The sequence below is a fragment of the Monomorium pharaonis genome, chromosome 4, assembly GCF_013373865.1.
Source record: "Monomorium pharaonis isolate MP-MQ-018 chromosome 4, ASM1337386v2, whole genome shotgun sequence".
NCBI classification, from domain to species: Eukaryota; Metazoa; Arthropoda; class Insecta; order Hymenoptera; family Formicidae; genus Monomorium; species Monomorium pharaonis.
In genome coordinates this window covers 24,520,661-24,540,916 of record NC_050470.1, presented here as the reverse complement: position 1 = coordinate 24,540,916, position 20,256 = coordinate 24,520,661, and the positions used below count along the sequence as shown (strand labels likewise).

The following is a 20,256-nucleotide window of genomic DNA, read 5'->3' as shown; positions in this document are numbered from 1 at the left end:
TGTTTCTTAAAGTGTACTTTTTACTTCCCCCTCCCCAAAAGCCTTAAAAATGATTAAAAATGTCGTTCCTTTCAAGCGCAACTACAAAGAACAACGAAGAACAAATGATTAATTGTTGCTAAATATTTTAATCATTCGTACTTCGTACATGTGATTGGTTCTCGTCCTTGAGTTAACGTGATAAAACGACGGTTCCGCGCCCCGCGGTAGACGCGCCCGTTAATGCCGTTATCTCGTACGTTCGTGGCCGAAGTTGGGATCCTAACCTAAATTAATCGTGCGCGCTACTCAGTCGAAGACACGGTGTGATTTCTTCGAATTCTCACAGAATTCTACGTCCTCTTGGCTGAAGCAATTATCCGAATTGTATTTTACGGTGTCTACTTTCGTCGTGAGAAACGAAAACATTACGGTGAGAGGGTTTATGGTGAGACTTGTGGATACCCGACAATGACGAACAGCTGGCGAGGCACGAATATGCCAGCGAGTTCCAAGGTAAAGCTTACATATGCAATTTTTTGTGAATAATTTCGTATATAATAGATGAATTTTCAGTTCTAAGTAAAGTTTTACGTGCGTTTGTATCATCAAATGATATTTTTTACATGCTATATATTAAAAGTAATCGTCAAAAACAATTAACCAAATAAATTTTAAAAGCATATAAAAATTGTTTAATGGTTGAAAACTGTTCTATTTTTTTTTTTTTTTTTCATTGTTTGGATAAACTGAGTTGATATACTTTTCCTTGTTCTACTGCAGGATCTGGAACATGATGAGTTTATGAAACGCATAAAAAAATCATTATATTATTCCAAATTACCAGTGATTAACTGCTTGAGTTTACCAGTTACAGGTTAGTATAACAATGGATTATAAATTAGCAATGAGAATCTATTGAAGAATCTATGTAAAATGAATTTATTTGTTTTAAATTGTCTTTTAAGTTGCAAATAATAAATGATTTGCAAGTTATACAAATTTGCATGATAAATAAAAATTTGCAGTGTAATATTTTAATTCAACACTTAACAATAAACTTTTTATAGTATTATGTACACATATCTAATATATTTATATTTGAGGAAATAATTTTTATTTTTTGTATGGATATAATCTCTTTCGAAAGAAATGTAAAAAACCAAAGAATTTTAAAATATCTATTTTCAGTATTTATTTTTAATTTACTTGAATTTATAATATATAATAATGCAATTATTTTAAGTAACATCTCATTTAAAATGCCACAATTTTACTTTTTAAAAAATGATAGATGTGTTAAGACAACAGAATATAAAACTTTGTTCTTCATGTATACTTATTTTTGTATTATATTGCATTTTGTATTATATTTTGAGGTAATATTATGTATAAGTTTAATTCAATGTTTACATATTTAAAAAAAAGCATAATTTGTTGATTTTGTTTTCAGAATTGGCAGCGGAACTTTTTACAGAAGTAAAAAGTGGTCCTACATTGGAAAAACTTGATGTTGAAGAGGCAAGTAGGATTTCTAGAAATGCCTGTGTTTCTCCTTGTTCGCTTGTGTTGGCCTTACTGTACATTGAAAGATTAAAGAACTGCAATCCAGAATATCTTCATCAAGTAGCGCCTTCCGAGTTATTCTTGGTCTCTTTGGTAATTTCTTATATACGCAAATAGTTGTAACACTTAACATTGTTAAAGTCAATTTTCATTTATAATTATTAGATGGTAGCCAGTAAATTTCTGCACGATGACGGCGAAGAGGATGAAGTTTTTAACAAGGAGTGGGCAAATTCAGGACAAGTTACTATATCTCGAATGAATAAATTGGAAAAGGATTTTCTTGCTGCAATCGTAAGTCACACGTCTTGATTATTTTTTTACTACAAAATTAGATTTTATTTTTAAATAAATTGAACATTTGCCATTTATCAAAAAGTGTCTTTTTTTACCACACAGGATTGGACTGTATTGGTTCAGCACCAAGATTTTTGGGAAAGACTGCAACAACTAGAAAAGAATGTGGCATATCGAGAAGTACATAAGCGAAGATGGTGCACATATACAGAATTGAGTTGTCTAATGAATACTGTTCAGTTAATTAGAATTGCGCAAACCCTAATAAGTGTCTCTTCGATCTGCCTGGCGACTTATGCTGCCGGATTGGCAACTCTTTTGGGATCCACTTTGGTTGCTAATTTTATTGTGCAAAGTTGCTTACCTGGAACATCATTCAATTCGAGGCAATCAACGAATCTGTCCGTGAATCTCACGACGAATCTTACATCAACTGATCTAACTGATTCATTGATAAATACGCGATCCCAGGAGATTGACGACGACGGTCTTCCGATTTCCGATTCCAAAAACGATATGGGTTATTCCGCAACTGTGGAAATCAAGAATGATGACGATATAGCCAGTTGGAAATGGTGGTTAAACTCGACGATGACTTGGCTGCCCGAGTATTGCAACTTGGAGAGTGACGTCAAAGTTGCAAATTCCTCCAATAAATTATGCGTCACTAACGTCGACTTCTCATTCAATTCGACACAAGCTATAAATACAAGAAAGATGGAGAAAATCAGAAAAACTGAGGATTTTGCACCAGAGGACTATCGTCGCAACGTGAATTGGAAGGAAATACTGGACACAACTTTAAATTGGCTTGCACAAGACTGGAGACGATTACATTATGAAAGCGTCTTTCGATCACCAGAATTAAAAATTTACTATTAATTTGTTGATAAAAACTCGCCTGTTAGACAGCCTTTTTTTCAGAGAGAGATATATATATATAATATAAATCTATATTTTTTGTACTAACTTTTTGCATTGTAACGTTCAATACTAACAAATCTGTTTTTCTCAATAAATATCCGATGTCACATGCTACGAACGCTATTTTTTATCTAAAGATAATTACATATTAAGCGAAAAAAGTAACAAATAATTTCTTTAGAAGACTGATATTAAAACAAATTTTTTTATTCTGGTTTAATCTCTAATATCACACAACATACAAGCTTTTCTTTTAACTGCTTTTATTTAATAAAATTAATAGACTTTGCACTGGATTAAAAGCTCGTGAAACAGTAAGTTAGAAAACCTACTGTTTTGTGTTACACATAAACTTTGTTCTATACTATACATTTTATACATTTATATATTAGATACTTTGTAATACTTGAGACGGAAATCCTGTTATTTGCGACAATTAAACATTAAAATTATAAAAGTTCATTAGGCATTTATAAAACAAAACGTTTATCGTGAGACATTTAGGACCTGTCCTATATTAATTTGTGTTTCCATCGTTTTTTGGATATTCAACTGTCATTGCGGAAAAGCGCAGATATTGGTATAGGTGTCATACCAATAAGGCATCCAATCGTAACACCGATGACCCGACCCTGTCGAAAGGAAAATTGACCTTGAATAATTAAAAAAAAAAAAAACATTTTAATCTTTAATCCTCTGCCCACACAATTCTATATGAATAACCTAGCGCATTTCTTTTCTTTAAAAACTAAAAGTAATTATAATTATAATTATAATTAGTTATAACATTTACATATATTTCTAAAAATAATCATAATATTTTCTAGAAATGTTAAAGTAGATATGTCATTGAAGAATTTTTTATACTTGTAAAATAGGGAAAATTAATTTAAAAGTATTATATGTGTGCAGAGGATTACTTGTACTACAATCTTTTTTGCGTAAATTCATATTGAATAATAAAAAAAATACACTATAGTATAAATAAAATATAATGAAGCAACATTTTATACCACATTTGCTGCAATCCGTGTCCTAGGTAAATTCAATTGTACTAGCGTTAACTTGGGCGCTTCAAACCCAATTTTCTGAGCGAACATCTCGACATAATGCACCGAGCCGATTCCAATGACATCGGACACTGTGTTACCCAGGGCTGCTGCTGCCATAGTGGAGATGGGAAATCTTCGATTCAGCATCAACTCGATTTGATCGCCCTGAAATATCGATCTTAAAAGTCGGCACACAGTGGACAATGAAAGCCTATAATATACATACAGCAACGATCATGATGAAGTTGTCAAGAAAACCAAACCCGACGAACGGAATTGCATTCGCGATCGCGACTGCAAAAATACAATAATCGTCCTATATTATTCATTTGTACTTTTAGCCGAAATTGAAATCTAAATTATGTGTATGCAAATTTACGTATTTCGTTTGCTTAGAAGTTGAAATGAAATCTATATAACTTGTAACGATAATTTTTTAAAATATAAAACAGTATTATTTGTCTCGCAACAAATAAAAGATGACAGAAACGCAGCTGATTACTTGTTCGCAAGCATATAAGTAGTTCTTTGATGTGAAAAGTAATACATACCTAGCACCAGGTCTTTTGTGGTTGGTTCTGGAACGTGTTCAACTGCAACAATAAAACATACAATCTAAATTCATAAATTAATTTAATTAGGAATTATTATACAATTACCTAATGAAACTAGCAAGCAGTAAGTGCAATATAAAGTGAATTTTTTTATTTATAAATACTAAAATTCTATACTCAACGTGATGTATTTTTGTAATAAATCTGAATTAAAAACGGAATCTTAGGAAAATCCGAACAAAGGAAAAACTTTGTAAGGAAGAAACACAAAAACAAAATAGCTTCATGATTAAATGCTTAACAAATGTACAAAAATAATTTCATCGAAATAATTTTGCATAATTTAAATCTACTTAAAGAAATCTGATTGAATGATTTCAAGAAACAAAATTTACTAAACAAAAATGTGAAGATAATTCTATACCTTAACAATTTATATGTAATTAAAAAAACTATCAAGAAAGAAAGGTTTTTCAAAAACGAGAGAAAAAAAGTGTCCCAAGTATTACCTAACTGTGGCACTGTGGTAGTTGACCATGAAACATCCGAAAAGTTGTGTCAGAAGCAGGCAAGAGAGTTAGTGTAATTAGAGGAAAAGAGAGAAACACAGAGCCAAAAAAGAGAGAAATCGAGATAGAACAAGAAACTTACAGAATAACATCCATGGAGATCGCATTGCAGGAAAAAGATTCCATTATATCCAAAGAGATACCATTAAATAACAGTCGAGGGAAGTTAATTTTATTTTGCGAGATCTATAGGTAATAAATCTAAGTTAATGATTAAATACTTTGTGAATATAACAAACTGTTTGCGCCGCATTAAAGATATTTAAAATGGACCTGCACTTCTTTCTCTGACAGCAGCGACGATCCAACAAATGCATGACGTATGTAATGGTCAGATGATAAAAATATATGTTCTTACCATATTTGCGATTTAACCAATCGTCTGGCATAGGGCAGAAGGTTCCTGTAGGATCCACCTCGCCTAGAGATGGAATTTTGCTAGGCCTACCCAATTTGCTCCTCCATCGAATAGCTGCCAGTTGACCTAGCAAAGATATACAAATTTTATTATGTGTTTTATTTATAATACATATATAAAGATGCTATATACCAAAGAAAATCAATATATCTTTTTCGTCAATGTATGCTCTTCTAAAATAACTGTCTACTACTAATCTTAGTTCAAAATTAAAATTAGTCTCTCATTAAATAGCAAACACTTGTTTAAAACGGTCTCTAAATAATCAATAATATTGTACATGTACCCAGATAAGAAACTTTCATAATAATTGTTACACCTTGCAGAACCAGAAGGATATCTTTTACTACAAAAGAATTATGTGATTATATTGTTAATCTATTTATTCAATTATTTATAAAATATTTATAAATAATATTGAAATGGTACATGTTTCATGCATGCTATTTCAAATTTCTTTGTAAAATTCTTTGTAATACTTTCCTTTCGTTTTGCAATAATTTGTACAATAATTACAAAATTATTTTCTAAATATATTCAACAATAATTGCTAAGATGATCTTCCTAATATGTACTACAATTATGCAAGCATTTATTTTTAATTTTTTGTTAAAGATTGTTTTACATGTTATATAAATTAAATTTAAAACTAATAATTTTTAAAATTAAATTTACAATTATGATACAATATATTATACAATACATTTTAAAATTAAATAATGCTAAAATTTATCTGCTTTCCTATCTGGGTATGGATGTAGTTTTTTTGGCTGTTCAATCAGCTAAAAGTTATTGAAATCTTACAACTGTAAGCTACTTAGATTTATTCCTTTTTTCTTAATCAATGACAAAAACAGAGTCACCCCAAAAATGTTTTTTTGCCCATTTTTTCCAAATCAAATTTCAAATTAAACCTCAAATTGACTTCCCGTATCTCCAAAACTACCGCTATGCTCAACTTAAATTTTTTCTGAGATTAATGTCCCATCATATAAAATTGATTGGCACATAGTTCAATTTGAAATTCGAGTAGGAAAAAATGGGCAAAATTTGGAGTGACTCTTTGATGTATGAATAAATTTTGAGCCTGAAATCAGGTGCACAGAGTCAAACAACAAATAATTTGATTTATAAAAATTTGTACAGCATAAATGACCAGATTTTAATGCAATTTTAGGTAAATAAACGCGAATTAGTGGATTAAATTCTTGCACAAATATTTATTAGAGTTTTATTAATATATGTAAAAAAGATTTAATTTGTAATGTTACTTGCTCATCAAATTTACGAATAGTTATAATAGTAATTAAAATCAGGACCGATGGAGATGTAATAATCAAACATGAAAATAAAATTGCTCATTTTAGAATGCAGTGAATTTTTTCATTTAATATTAATTTTGTGTAAATTTTTACAATCTCCAGCTCATACAAACTGCACACAGTAATTTTTCAGTCTTGAAACACAGTCCTTAATAAAATTAAAATAATTTTACAAATTAAATTTAATAGTATTGGTGTTCAGAAGCATCTCTCTATAAGACCCCCTCTTATTTGAAAATGCACTCTATGTAAAAATCAAAAGCAAATAAAAAATTCTATAATTTATAGACCAATTAAGAAAATTGTGCTCAAATTTTACACAAATACTCAAACGCGATAAGAGAAACAATCTATTATCTCTTAAATGTTTCTATTTTTGATAACGCTCTGTGTGAGATGTGACATACAAAAAGTAAATTTATATTATATTAAAATTTGATGTTTGATATTTAAATTTATGGAGCAATCGATTTAAATGAAATGACATCTTTACCTTCATAGCCAGCTTTGTCCTCTGCTGATTTGGATTCATTCAGTGCCGTCAGAAACATGCTCCGCTCCTCCGAAGTGAGTTTCGACACCAGTTCCTTCGCTTGCTGCTTCGTCAGAGCGTCGATAACAGCGTCAGAGGAGATCGGGGTCTTCGCGGAGGAGAATGTCCTCGTGGAGTTCCCATGGAAGCGGCCCAGGACCCGTGAGACATCGGCGGCGCACAACGACACGGGACATCGTCCTGACAGCGTGGCATAATTCATCGACGACTCATCGCGGCTGTAGCAACGTTCAGGTCGCCCGATGTTGAATCGGGCCACCATGTCCTGAGGCCGCGGGATGAATCCTCGTCGACCGAGCGCCGTCATCGACACGCACATCTCGTCCAGGTGCAGGAGAACGTCGTACGAACGGAGACTCACGTCGAATAGGTCCCGCGTGACGTGTCCGTTCTACCTTTCTCGAGAGGGCAACCTCTCGAGAAGTAACCGGCGCAATCCGGTAAATGCGGGAACGCATTCAAGGACCGAGTGATGTCAGTCACTGACAGAAGATCCCTTGGCGGCCTCAGCCCGTACGCCCGCTACCGATGCCGACCCATGCGCAGTGAACTGTGCTGCGATTCCGAGCAATTCCGAGCAACGAACACTGTCGAGCACACTCATCAACACACTCACGCACACATCGCGCTCCGTCTATCCGTTGCCGTTTCGGATAAGCTGCTGCAGCCAGCGTGCTGCACTCGTTTCATTCTTCATTCCATTCCTTATGCGTCGAGTGTCGAAGTGCGGCACTCTGGCTGTAAAAAGCTTCCGAAGCGAGAGCAACAAGTAAACATCACTGGATTTCATTGATTACATTGCGCATGCGCTGGCATGCGCAAAGAAGTGTCTGAAATCTGAACATACATTGGTTTACATTTGTGCATGTGTGAACTATTTACCGGATTTTTTTAAGATTAAAAAAAAAATTTCTGTGTCAAAGCGGACTTACAGTATTTTCTTCGTCGTTGATATTACATGCAAAATATGGTATACTTGCACTTCCCGTCAAACCTAACCGAGGAGGAGTTGATGCTGCAAACCAAGTTTAGCAAACTCAAAAGAAAGGTACAGGTTATGTTTTCATGTATTAAGCGTTGAAATTTAATTTATCTATCCGATATGTCTCTCGATTAATTCATAAACGATCCAAATTTCTATTCACACTACAAGAAAATTGTTTTCTCGAGTAAATATAACATGTAGCCGTATTGGAGCAGTTATCTTACTGTCATCTTTGATCATTAATCTAACTCTTTGTTTTGCAGAAAAAAGCGTTGCAAGACCTAAAGGCTCCTAAGCAAGAAGTGGAACGTATACCTCAGGCACCAAAACGACCTACAGAAGCGAGAGACGCTCGCGAAGTAGCCAAGAAATTGATTAAATCTGGCGTAATCACAGCCCCGAAGACCCCTAAGCGACCAGAGCAAACTTTCAAGAGATCTCGTGGATTAGAGAGGAAGTTGAACAGCACAGAAAAGACGATTAGCTCTTATCAACCATTCTCGGCAACACAGGAGGAGGAGGAAACGGAGGTGGCGAGGCCAAGAGTGAAGGATTTGTATAACAGCTTTGTCAGCGCTCAAGACACTGGGGAGAGAAACGTGGGCGATGCTCAGTCTCCCGCTAAACAGGAAGTTAAGCCACGTGCGGGAAATACGATATTTGTGTGTGGCTATAAGATAACGGAGGATTATCTGAAGAAGCACTTCCAAAGTTTTGGAAATATCGTCAACATTTCCATGGAAGTAGAGAAAAAGTAAATACAAATCATGTTCTCTGTTACTGATGTTCATTCATTAGTTTCAGTAGACATTTCTAATGTAATTATTAATAATTCTGTTCGTTTTCTTTTATAGTCATGGCTTCATCACCTTTGAAAAAGCTGAAGCAGCTGAAAGAGCTATAAGCGAAATGGATGGTAGTATGGTCTCGTCTATCCAATTGAAGGTATCATTAGCAAGAAGGCAGCCGATAATAGAGCCGGTCAGTGACACTATGTCCAGCTCTATGTGGTCACCAATAGCGGCAAATTATTCACAGAAAAGTGCACATAAAGACAGGCGGGAGCTTAAAGTATATGAGGAGGATCTTTTCCAGTAAATTCACAGGTATTTTCACAACTTTCGAAATGCTGATATTGTATATATACAATAAATATAATACCGATATATATGACATTATGATATTTTGTTACATCTATGTGGTATGTAGGAACGTTTGTATGTTAATTTATTTTTAATATTGTCTTCCTCCACATATCATCTGTCATATTTGTCAACAAATTCGAATACCAAACGTCCGTATTCTCTGTATAATAACTGATTTATTATTATAACAAAATTCATAATAGAAATATTCATCTCTATACATGTATAAGAAAAAATGTTATACAATCAAACCTTGTTAATTAATTAAGTTATAATTCCTTTTTTGTATTCTCTTATTGGTTAATTTTGATTAGGAGAATCATGGAAAGTTTTTGTTAATGATATTTTATTAAGTAGTATTGATCATATCTATACTAGATATGACAATTATGACAATGGCAACTATTTCGATCATAAAATAAATTATCTCTTTTGTTAATAATGGTGTAATTAAAAAACACCATACTTATATCTTTCTCTTATCGCTTTGAAAAGTTATAAAGCCATAGTAGTAAAAAAAAAGAACAGAATTGTATAATATTTATATTAAAAATATTTATTAAAACTTTGAATTATTCTTTAAATGAGAGAGAAAATGAATTTTACTTACTTTTAAGTAGAAAAAATTAAAAAAGATTATTCTTCAGCAAATTAAAAAAGTACAAAGATTTGATTAAATAATATTTTTTCTTAAATGTTATAAGAAGAGAGTTATCTAGTGTGATGTATGTATATATAACAAAATTGTACTTATAAATATTACAAGAATCATTGTAAATAGTGTTCTTTAAGTATTAAAGTTTATAATTATATATTTGGTATATATATATTAGTAATATATAATTACAATTTATTTCTTACAAACTTGGCACTTCATTTTATTCTGACATGTGTACAAGAGCTCTAATTTCATTCGAATTCCTTACTTTGTTGTGTCCTAGTTTGTATTTCCTTCAAGACAAAATTGTTATACAAAACAAATTTGTACAATTAGGAATATGAAATTTTAATTTCTACGAATCAATGAATTATTTATGAATTTGTGTACATGATGTAGGCAAATGGGATTACGGAAGTGCTATTGAGGTGGATTAAAATAATCCCAGTGATGATGATGTGTTACAATCCGTGTGCTACCGAAATAATATATTATCAAGCCTGCGATCAGAAGTAACAAGGCGCATATCGCTAATTCCACTTCTCTGATCTTCTCTCTCGAATCGTCCGTACTTAATGTAGACGTTAAATACCTTATGAAATACCTCATGGCATTTATACCAGCCAATCGAAGTGCTCGAAGGAGTTGCCGCGTAGTGTCTATAACGCCAGGTTCTGTATCAGAGCGTTGACTCGTCGGCGTTTCACTCAGAGAAAAGAACTGAGCTGGAATTTCGGAAGCTGGAAAGGCGATGAAGTGAGTCGGGCTTAAGGAGAAGGAAGATACTGGCGATTGAGAGGACTCTCTTTGCTTTTCCGTAAGGGATTGTTCCGTGTCGGAAGACTGGGATATAACAGCACGCTGTGGTTGACTGTCTTTAAGGATATCGTGTCTCACGTCCGAAGAATAGGAAATGACGGCACGCTGCGGTTTAGCATCCGTAGAGGTGCCACCGTGTCCCGGTACGGTTGTATCAGGTGTATCGGGGGTTACGGAGATAGCTGGTGGTAACGAACGGACTGGAGACGCGGTTTGTCGCACGATACCTTTGCTAGGCGAAGGGGATCTAGATCTCGACGTGCGAGGAGTCTGTTCTTTACTATCGGACGCATTGTCTTTGCTGCCACGAAGATTCGTAGACGTTGCGCTCAGCTCGGTTGTAGCAGTAGAAGTAGCGGTAGTAGTAGTGGTAGAAGTAGTAGTAGTAGTAATAGTAGCAGTAGTAGTCTGGACAGAAATACTCAGAGGTTCACCGACGCGCTCCGGCGACTCTTTCGATTCAGAGGATCGGGTTGAAGACGCATCCGACGGAGGATATGAAGCACGAGATTCATCCGACGTGGTTCGCAAACTCAAAGTTAGGGGATGTTCGGAATCTAAAATTCGTAAGGACTTATCTTGAGCTACCGTGAGCAAATGTGTGATAGATTCATCTTTACCCTTGGATTCTAACTCATCTATCGTAAGTGTCTGTGGGGGAGGGAATTCTTTGGATTGAGCAACTGAAAGGGGAGGTGATGGCTCTTTGTCCCTGACATCTATTACATTTGTTTTAACAACCTTTTGGTCCTCGCTAGCCTCGGTCTTCTCATCTTCCGTCGAGGCTGGTTCATTCACGATACTCTCGCTGAGCGTCGTCGTTTCCAATGAAACATCCTGTGAAACAGGCTGCTGCTTCGACGGAACATCCTGCGAAACAGGCTCCTGCTCCAACGGAATATCTTGTGAAACAGGCTGCTGCTTCGACGGAACATCCTGCGAAATAGGCTCCTGCTCCGACGGAACATCCTGCGAAATAGGCTCCTGCTCCGACGGAACATCTTGCGAAACAGGCTGCTGCTCGAGCAGAACATCTTGCGAAACAAGCTGCTGCTTCGACGGAACATCCTGTGAAATAGGCTGCTGCTCGAGCAGAACATCTTGCGAGACAGGCTGCTGCTCGAGCAGAATATTTTGCGAAACAGGTTGTTGCTCCAGTGGAACATCCTGCGAAGGAGGCTGTCGTTCCTGAATTTGATTGTCATCCATGATGGGAATGTCGGTTATCTTGTGACTCGTAAACTCCTTCTCACTTTCGCGATGTTTCTCTTGCACTTGGGTAGTCATTACGGTCTCCAAGTGACTTCTGATTGCCATCAGTTCTCTAATGATGGCCGGTGAGAAACTTTCCTCCATGGAATCGCCGCCTCTCAATTCCGACGCCGTAATCATCATCGCGTCCACCTCGGACGCTACAATTTTGTGTGCTTCTATCTGTGATACGCTCAGTCGATCGACCTTTAAATCTCCAACCTCGAGACTGCTGATTCTCAGTGGTTCATCGGACAACAGAGCCGGCTTGACTTGAGGCCGCGATTGCGAGTCTTCCGTAATAATACGTTCCTCTAGATGCGGCGCCGATCTGTGCTTGTCCTTTAAGTCGATCTCTCTCGTGGGTGACAGTGACGTTAGTGACATTGTATCATATGCTATTCGAATGTCCTCTTTTCCGGGAAGCTGTTCTTCCTCTTCTTCCTCTTCCTCTTCCTCTTTTCGCAGAAACTGTGACATCGGTAACGGAGGTACAGGAGGTGTTACGTTTGGACTGGGTATACGTTCCATCGATACCATTATCTGTGAACCTGATCTAGAAGGTGTCATTATGAGTTTCGCCTGAGTGATCTCCTCGATTATCATATCGTCTGGCAATGGATCGGTCTGCGTTGCCGTCGTCGCCTCTGTAGCCTCATATTCGAATGGAGTGCGCGGTCGTTCGGTTATCGCGTGCTCCTTCCTCGCTCTGGGTGGTCGCGGTGGCGCCGGAAGCGGGCGACCTTGAATCTTGTCGAGAAATTCACCGCTACGGAGGTCTCGATGTTCAACATCATCCTCTTCGACCTCGATATACGGTATAGATTCGGATGATGCTAGAGTCGTACCGATGATCGTTTCCGACCTCACGCTAATGTCTTTCGTTCTAGTGGGCCCTAGAGTGCTGTACGCTCGTTGAGGTCGCTTAGGCGGAGCTGGTCTCGGAGTCGTGGCGAATTTGTTGCGTTTTCTTCTGGGTACCAATGGCCTGGGCAGTTTCTCCCGCTTCTCTACGATCGCGTAACCCGAGAGATCTCGCGCCGAACCGTTCTCTTCTTCCCGCGGTATATCCTCCTCAACGTAGCCGGCCTCCGGTAGAGACTCCGCGCCATGCGACGTCCTGTCCTCGTCGAGAACTGACGTCGCTCTTGAGCGAGATCGTCTCTTCGGCGGTACCGGCATCGGCGGTTCTGGCGCAGCGTTCTCCTGTCGCAGTCGCGCATCCAAATTTTCGATGTCCTCGCGACTGGTGGACATAACGACGTCGCCATCGGCAAATTCAACTAACGACTGCCGTGATCGCGACGCTTTCGCTGGAATCACCGGCTTCTTGGATTCGACGATCTCAATCTCCCAATCGTCGCGATGGCCGTTGCAAATCGGTGCACCGACGTCGCCGTTTATTCGATCCCGTACTCGATGCGAACGCTTTCTGCGTACTGGCACAATCGGTGGTATAATTGTAAGGATAGTAGACGAGTCGGGTACAGCAGTAACGGGTGTCGACGAGAAGAGTATCGATGTCTCCATCGGTGGCTGCGAGTGACTGCGTAAGGACGACCTCGACTTTCTGCGTACCGGTTTCACCACGACTATATCATCTAACGGTTCCTGCGGTAGATTTGATTGATCCCCCTCCGCCTGATACACCACGCGGTGTCTGGAATCGCTTCTGGAATCACTCCTGGTGCGTTCGCGGAACATTTCGATTGACGCCTCGCGACTCTGTCGCGACGTCGTCGATCGTTCTCGTTTCGGTCTAACTGGTGGTACCGTTTCATCGGTCTCCATTGGACCTTCCTTCTGCTTTCGCGAAGTCCGCGATCTCTTAGGTCGTTGAGGTGGAGTAGGTGGAAGTTCATCGCCCTGCAACGCCTTGATGACCTCCGATCTGAGAGCATCTCGAATCTCATCGGTCAAGTAATTGCCCAGGTTCATGTCATCCTGGCTAATGCCACTAGCCCGCAAAAAGAATTCATCCGAGTCGATCTCCTCTATCACCCCGCGACGCCTTCGATCGTAGGAACTACCGCTGGACGCTTGTTGCTCCCGATCGGATTGCATCGAGGAAGGCTCTTGTTCCTCTTCGCCTTCCTCCTCATCGGACGGCACCTTGCGCGGTCCAAACAGTCTCGGATCCACCGCTATGAACGCTCCATCGTATCTTCCTTGCTCCAAAACTCGTGGCATGTCCTCGTCCAATGATCGCGACTTCAGGATCGATCGGAATTTCTCCTTGTGTATTATCTGCTGATCTGCATGCCATTCGTCCTGCATTGCCGCATCTTCGTTCTCTTCAACGTCATCTCGATGAACGTGTTTTATTTCTTCGTCATATAATTTTGGATCTACTTCTATCGCTCGCTCACGTTCGTATGACTCCTCCCGTCTTCGCGACTTATAGGATCTCTTCGGAGGTGCAGGATGCCGTTCCGACATCTCTGACGATTCCTGCTCATAATCCATGTACTGTATCTCCTCTTCGTCGTACTGGTCTCGCTTTCTCGTATCCTCCCACGGAATCGCGCGAGCCGCCGCCATTATCTCTTCTTCCGTTCTGGCGGACAATCTCGGCGGTTCCTCCATCGAGCTCTGATGCCACGGAGGAGAGCCGTCACTTCCAGTCACTTCCTCTGGACGATTTTGGCCCCGAACGTAAGCCGAATCTCCGAAACGTTCCGCCCACCTGGCGCTGAAGGACTTTCCTTTTCGAGCGCGGGGAAAGGTTGCGCTCTCCGCCGACTGACCCCTAGAATCCTTGGGCGAGGACGTCGCATACTCACCGCGTTTCTTGGACTTCTTGTCAAAGATACGCGGATATGTGGCGAAGTCGAAGATATTGCGCTTGGAGCCGGCAGTGGACTCTGTCGAATGCTGTTGCTGCTGCTCGCGCAGGGGAGGCGCCCGCTTAACACGAGTAAACGCCTCAGGTAGACGAATGTTAGGCTTCTTGATGGTAAACTTTGACTTGTCCGGCAAGTGGAAGCGAGACTTGTCCGGGAAAGTGAACTTCGGTCTCTCTGGCAGGTGAAACTTTGACCTGTCGGGCAAACTGAATTTCGGCCGATCGGGCAGGCTGAATTTCCCCGTCTTCTCGGAGATGGACGTTCTTATTCGATCGATTCTGCTGGGTCGCTTCTCCACAGACTTGCGAGACTTGTCTGATTTGCCGCTGCTCGCCGTTGCCGACCGCGCCGTCGTCGTTGTCGTCTTCGTCGTCTTCGTTGTTTTTTCGGGCTTCTGCCGTTTCTGCGGGAACGAGAATGTAGGCCGCTGGAAATCACGGAGTCGAGAGCGCAGCTTGCCAGCCTGTGTCTTCAGACGTTGAGGTAGGCCGCGGGCGCCGCGCTGATGCGCTAGCTCCTCCACCGCCGACGAGTCTACCTGGAATGACAAATATGTCTCTGAGAAATATAATACGGAAATACAAACTTTATCTAAAAATAAAGAATTTAAATCTTCCAAAAATATTGTTCAGAATTAAAAAAAAATCATGTGCTAATTTCGCGGGAACTATTGGAAATATAGCTAACATTTTTTTAATTATTATTTTTTAAATCAAGATTTAAATTACAATTGCCTTTTACATTTCTATGAATTTTGTAGTTCATTTAAATGCTAAACGATGTTTATTCTTCCTCAAATACATTCCTGCGTATACTTAAAAACTTTTAAATTCGTGCATTATATGTAATATAGGTAATAAAAAGAAAATGTCTGTATCATATAAACTGTTATTTGATATCGCCGAAACTCTTTTATTTTGTAAAAAAGTGGAACTGTTAAAATTAAAATAATTCACAAATAATTCATTTTGAGGTCATAGTAAAAATGGATTAGCGTCGTGCGAAGCATTCGACATGCAATGCCATTTAGAGACACGCGAAGTGCATTTAAAAAAGTGAATACTTTTAAGTACTGTGAAGTAGCTAGCCGCTGCAGCTAATCGCGAAGTAAGCCATCGTCATCCATTTCGATTCTATTGTCGGATCCACCGAAATAAATCGCGAAGACTTTCGCGGGCTGACGCGGGACGCGAATTATTTGCGCCTTCACTCGTCCTCATTGAAAAATATCGGCAAGGCCGAGAGATGATTAATATTCCGACGGCGCCATACATCTATACATATATATAATATATATATGTATTCTTGGATCCGATTGCACCACCGATGGAAAAGCTCGAGCTTTCTGGAACACGAGCACCGCAAGCAAGCGGTATTGCACAATCGGTCGGACAGTGACACGCTCGTAGTGTTCGCGCCTCCTTTTTACACGCGAGTTTCGCTAAATATAGGCGACATATTCGGCGCGAGTAACAAACCAAAGACAACTAGAAGACGAGCCGCGCGAGCCTCTCGTGGCGTTTTTAAATTCCGAGGGGTTTATCGATTCGCGCGGAGGCAGTTATATTTAACCGGTTTTTTTATTTTGTTCAATTCGCGAACGGAGGAGCCTTCGCAGCAGCCGCGATTCTCGGCCAATGAATATTGATTTACCGATTTATATTATTCTCTCTCAACATATAGATAAGTTGAAACGGTTTCGAAAAAGAAGAAGGATTATGAGCTAAAACAATTTCAAATAAAAAAATTAAACCACAATAAATTCCAGTAAAATAAAAAATAACTTTACGAAAAACAAAGCTAAAATTATATCATTGTATCATTATTATGATATTTTGTACCAATTATTGTACCAATTAAAAAATGTTTCTATATAGAAATATTTCATTAGACTTATCTCATTGTAGCGCGTTAACTCTATCCACTAGCTTCGTAAATCTTTCGTAAATTAAATAAATTTTCTAAATCAACAAAATCCTCTTTCCTCATCGTGAATATTTGCCAAACCAAACTGCGAACACCCTACCTGACTAATGTTGACCTCGCCGTCGGTTCTGGACTCGGTGTGAGGGGTGGGTGAGAGGAATCGTTCCTCAAGTCTGTCCTGAAATTGCTGCGCCGTGGGTTCCAGCTCCTCGGCGGAGGTGTCGCCGCCGGTCTCGCCGAGTTCGCGGCCTTCCATCGCGCTGTCCTCGATTTTGCCATCCAGCGGAAGGATCACGCCGCCGTCGAGGATCAGCTCCGGCGGTAGCCGGCCCCGGTCGTCGATGCTGTCGTCGCTGTCGGCGACGGGCATCACGTCCGTGTCGGTGATCCGCACGACCGGTGCCATCGGCGGATGCGACAGCAACGACGGCGGCGCGATCGGTTCGTAGTCATGCTCGCTGTAGCGAGAGATTCACGCTTATATCGTCGAATCAATTGCATATTAAATAAAACTACGTGCCCACGTTGAATTCGTTAACGCGTTTTGTTTGTTAGCGAGTTTCGAATTGTCGTGTAGGCTACAATAGAATTTTTTCATTAACGTTAGAGTGAAATAATAAAATGTTAATTGGAAATGATAATATGATTAGAAATGAAAATTATTGAGTGTCAACTTGAGCAGCTTTTATTTTATATTATTATCTAACTATTTTTATGTGTTATTCTGAATTTTGTTCGATTGCAAGTTATTTTTTATAAGTAATTTAAATCACTTTTAGAGCGCCAATCATCAATGATTTTCAGAACGCGAATGAAAAGTCAGGTATCAGTTACATCACTGTCTAATATGTTAGATAAATAATAAATAATTGAAATATATAACATGGTCATTTCTTATGACTTTATTATTCATAATACCGTAAATTTTAAATGTCTCTTTAACATATTGCGATATCTTCTTTAGGTTTTGTCTAAACTCCAACAGAATTTGTTTATTATTCTAATAGTGTTAATAAACAACCAGAATATCAAATGTGATGCAATCGTGTACAGTAAAGATTCTCAAACAAGTCGTATTAACGATCTAACATCAAAATTGCAATTTATGTTCGAAAAAGTTTTGATAATATGAAAATATATCTCATGGGATAATGAAAATGACGCGATAAAAGACAAATTTCTGCGACCTATTCGCGGTTTAACTTTTCTCAATGCATTGGATATTTGGTAATTTATCGTGTTTATAATAAAAAATCATACATTTGATATCCCACCGCAAATTTTGTTATTCGCTTTATCTAAACGTGACTAGGATCCATTTTACATATCTTCTATTTTCTCCCATTCGAAGATGACGTATTACGTCATACATGTTTGATCCCCTTCTGATCTCATGAGACCAATGTAAACAAATGCAGGGCGAAATTACACAAAGTGCCTACATCGAAGGGATGTTGATCGAACAAAACTCATCAACTCATACATGTCCTCATGTCATTCTCCGTTACGTTCTTTTTCCTTGTAGAAATAAAAATTGTTGAAAGGATATTCCTTTAAAGGATGTACTTCACACGTTTTCCATTAACTTTTTATAACGTGTTATCCCTTCACATTTCTCTGAAAATACACCACTTTTCTCTATAATGCGTCAGGTAAATTGTGTCTAGAAATTTCTCACCATCTACTACAAGTCAGGTATCGAAAGTGATGTAAGTTCGGTAAGTTTAAATTTTTGATACTATTAGATACAGAGAAGTCATGACGGAAACTTTGTAAAAATATAAAAAAACATCTTAAATTTCAGATCATCTTTCAGATCATCTGTTATATTTTCACGTTATTTAAAATATACCTCGCATCGCGAATGCTGCATTAATAAGCGGCGAGATTATTTCATCTCTTTGTAACGTCAGAATTCGGATTCGTTGAATTACTACTCTCACGCTGCATGTGTGGAAACGCGCCTCTGTTCAGTGTAACGCGGTCTCCGTCAGATGTCCAGCCTCCTCCCGGGGACATCGCATCGTGCGCGCGTGTACCGGTACCGGGCGGATGCGGGACACGCGGGTCGCGGATGGGGAAACTGGACTTGGCGGATTTGGGAGCTGACCGAGCTTTCTATCTATAGCCACCCGGGCGAACCTTAAATAGCTGCGGCGGTAAACGCGACACGGATTTCGCACGGTGTAACCTATCTGATACGCGACCAATATCAGCGATAAAACGGACAGGTAATCTTCCGAAGAGGCCACCCTACGTAGTCGAGGGTAGTCCAATGTGTTTCCCGTCGACTTGGTTTCGACTCGGACGGGACGTTAATGTACGGGGGGAGGGGAGGGGAGGATACTGACCTGCAGCGGACCGCAGGTGGCTGCTGCATCGTCCTGGATGACGGTCTGACGAGGAGAGCACGTCGTTCCGGCAGAAGCGAGTCGCTCTGGTAGTACTGACACCCGCAACGGACCTCGCGTCCGAGGCTCGACGTCGACGACGCTCGCGAAGTGCGTCCTCGTTGCTCCGACTCCATCCCCACCCCCGGAGAGACGTCGCGGCCGCACACGGAGGCCCGGCACTAATCCACCTCCAGTTTCTCCTCTTCCTCTATCCGCCTACCTGAACGACGGTCAAGGAGCGACGACGACGATGACGACGACGACGACGACAATGTCGACGTTTCGTCGTTCTTCCCGAAACGCCGTCCGCGAAATACCCTTTGCTTCCCGCTCGAAGGGAAGAGGGAGAGACAGACGGAGAAAGAGAGAAAAAGAAAGAGAGAGAGAGATAGGGGAAGAGACAGAGTAGAGAGAAGGAGGCTGAGCGGTCTGCTAGAGCAGCCCGCTGCAGCGGCTCCTAGGCGACTCCCTTCCGTACCCTCGGCCGCCCATCGCGAGCGCGACCGGGGACGGACATCGGATTATTTATAGCAGCCTCCGGTATTCGACGGGCCACGACACTGTCTCGGACCGTTCGAGCCGTCGGATCACCTGGTGCATCCGCGGTCCACGACGCCACGGGACTGTCGCGGCAAATTTTGCACCGCGAGTGCATCGCCGGAACAATTCGGATTGGGTGCCTCTTCCTCCTCTTCTTCTTCTTCTTCTTCTTCTTCTTCATTTGGTCCTGGTTCGGTAAACGTAAAGAAAGAAATCACGCCGCGAGAATTTCCACGATTGGCCAAGTACCAAAATTTCGATATTTCTGTAACGTGTCAACGAGTTGTACGCTGGTAGGTTCCTCGGTCTATCGGAGGAAGGAAGCGAATCGACGTGAAATCACCTGTGAAATCGTGTATGGGACTACCATTCGCTACTACTTTGCCGTCACCTCGCAGCGATAAATGACGCTGACGAGTGCCGCTAACGTAGCAGGAAATTAGGGTACAGCTGCGGTAC

General features: G+C 39.8%; 4 protein-coding genes across 7 annotated transcripts; 2 read left to right on the top strand and 2 right to left on the bottom strand.

Annotated features, from left to right (window-relative positions):
• Positions 1-96: 96 nt before the first annotated feature.
• On the top strand, positions 97-2,880 carry LOC105828757 (protein CNPPD1). Its single transcript, XM_012667243.3, has 5 exons — positions 97-495; positions 763-856; positions 1,433-1,638; positions 1,711-1,839; positions 1,945-2,880. Exons 1-5 carry the CDS (start codon positions 451-453, stop codon positions 2,722-2,724), a joined length of 1,254 nt encoding a protein of 417 aa, XP_012522697.1. The 5' UTR covers positions 97-450; the 3' UTR covers positions 2,725-2,880.
• An 87-nt stretch (positions 2,881-2,967) lies between these two features.
• On the bottom strand, positions 2,968-7,712 carry LOC105828759. 3 transcript variants are annotated; one of them, XM_012667244.3, is made up of 7 exons: positions 7,175-7,712; positions 5,300-5,425; positions 4,882-4,893; positions 4,370-4,411; positions 4,045-4,112; positions 3,780-3,983; positions 2,968-3,398 (listed from the first exon to the last, which is right to left on the bottom strand). In XM_012667244.3, the coding sequence occupies exons 1-7, from the start codon at positions 7,551-7,553 to the stop codon at positions 3,315-3,317; spliced, it is 915 nt and encodes a 304-aa protein (XP_012522698.1). In that variant the 5' UTR covers positions 7,554-7,712; the 3' UTR covers positions 2,968-3,314. The 3 variants fall into 3 exon arrangements, with proteins under 3 accessions (XP_012522698.1, XP_012522699.1, XP_012522700.1); XM_012667245.3 differs by lacking the exon at positions 4,882-4,893; XM_012667246.3 differs by lacking the exon at positions 4,882-4,893 and having other exon boundaries at positions 4,370-4,396; positions 7,175-7,711.
• A 429-nt stretch (positions 7,713-8,141) lies between these two features.
• On the top strand, positions 8,142-10,176 carry LOC105831635 (negative elongation factor E). Its single transcript, XM_012671891.2, has 3 exons — positions 8,142-8,282; positions 8,483-8,973; positions 9,074-10,176. Exons 1-3 carry the CDS (start codon positions 8,193-8,195, stop codon positions 9,315-9,317), a joined length of 825 nt encoding a protein of 274 aa, XP_012527345.1. The 5' UTR covers positions 8,142-8,192; the 3' UTR covers positions 9,318-10,176.
• On the bottom strand, positions 9,355-19,915 carry LOC105831633 (serine/arginine repetitive matrix protein 2). Of its 2 annotated transcripts, XM_012671888.3 has the most exons (4): positions 19,216-19,915; positions 16,965-17,322; positions 11,583-15,476; positions 11,243-11,398 (listed from the first exon to the last, which is right to left on the bottom strand). In XM_012671888.3, exons 1-4 carry the CDS (start codon positions 19,389-19,391, stop codon positions 11,381-11,383), a joined length of 4,446 nt encoding a protein of 1,481 aa, XP_012527342.1. In that variant the 5' UTR covers positions 19,392-19,915; the 3' UTR covers positions 11,243-11,380. The 2 variants fall into 2 exon arrangements, with proteins under 2 accessions (XP_012527341.1, XP_012527342.1); XM_012671887.3 differs by having other exon boundaries at positions 9,355-15,476; positions 19,216-19,754.
• Positions 19,916-20,256: the final 341 nt, after the last annotated feature.

Excerpts from the sequence above, each read along its gene's own strand:
- LOC105828759 (XM_012667244.3), bottom strand. The coding sequence starts at position 7,553 with ATGTGCGTGTCGATGACGGCGCTCGGTCGACGAGGATTCATCCCGCGG. Across the intron at positions 3,984-4,044 it reads ACTTCATCATGATCGTTGCT|GGCGATCAAATCGAGTTGAT; the intron begins GTATGTATATTA and ends TCGATATTTCAG. Across the intron at positions 3,399-3,779 it reads CACGGATTGCAGCAAATGTG|GGTCGGGTCATCGGTGTTAC; the intron begins GTATAAAATGTT and ends TCCTTTCGACAG.
- LOC105831635 (XM_012671891.2), top strand. The coding sequence starts at position 8,193 with ATGCAAAATATGGTATACTTGCACTTCCCGTCAAACCTAACCGAGGAG. Across the intron at positions 8,283-8,482 it reads TTAGCAAACTCAAAAGAAAG|AAAAAAGCGTTGCAAGACCT; the intron begins GTACAGGTTATG and ends TTTGTTTTGCAG. Across the intron at positions 8,974-9,073 it reads TCCATGGAAGTAGAGAAAAA|TCATGGCTTCATCACCTTTG; the intron begins GTAAATACAAAT and ends TTTCTTTTATAG.
- LOC105828757 (XM_012667243.3), top strand. The coding sequence starts at position 451 with ATGACGAACAGCTGGCGAGGCACGAATATGCCAGCGAGTTCCAAG. Across the intron at positions 1,639-1,710 it reads AGTTATTCTTGGTCTCTTTG|ATGGTAGCCAGTAAATTTCT; the intron begins GTAATTTCTTAT and ends TATAATTATTAG. Across the intron at positions 1,840-1,944 it reads AGGATTTTCTTGCTGCAATC|GATTGGACTGTATTGGTTCA; the intron begins GTAAGTCACACG and ends TTTACCACACAG.
- LOC105831633 (XM_012671887.3), bottom strand. The coding sequence starts at position 19,391 with ATGGAGTCGGAGCAACGAGGACGCACTTCGCGAGCGTCGTCGACGTCG. Across the intron at positions 17,323-19,215 it reads CCACCTGCGGTCCGCTGCAG|CGAGCATGACTACGAACCGA; the intron begins GTCAGTATCCTC and ends CTCTCGCTACAG. Across the intron at positions 15,477-16,964 it reads GCGAGGTCAACATTAGTCAG|GTAGACTCGTCGGCGGTGGA; the intron begins GTAGGGTGTTCG and ends TTGTCATTCCAG.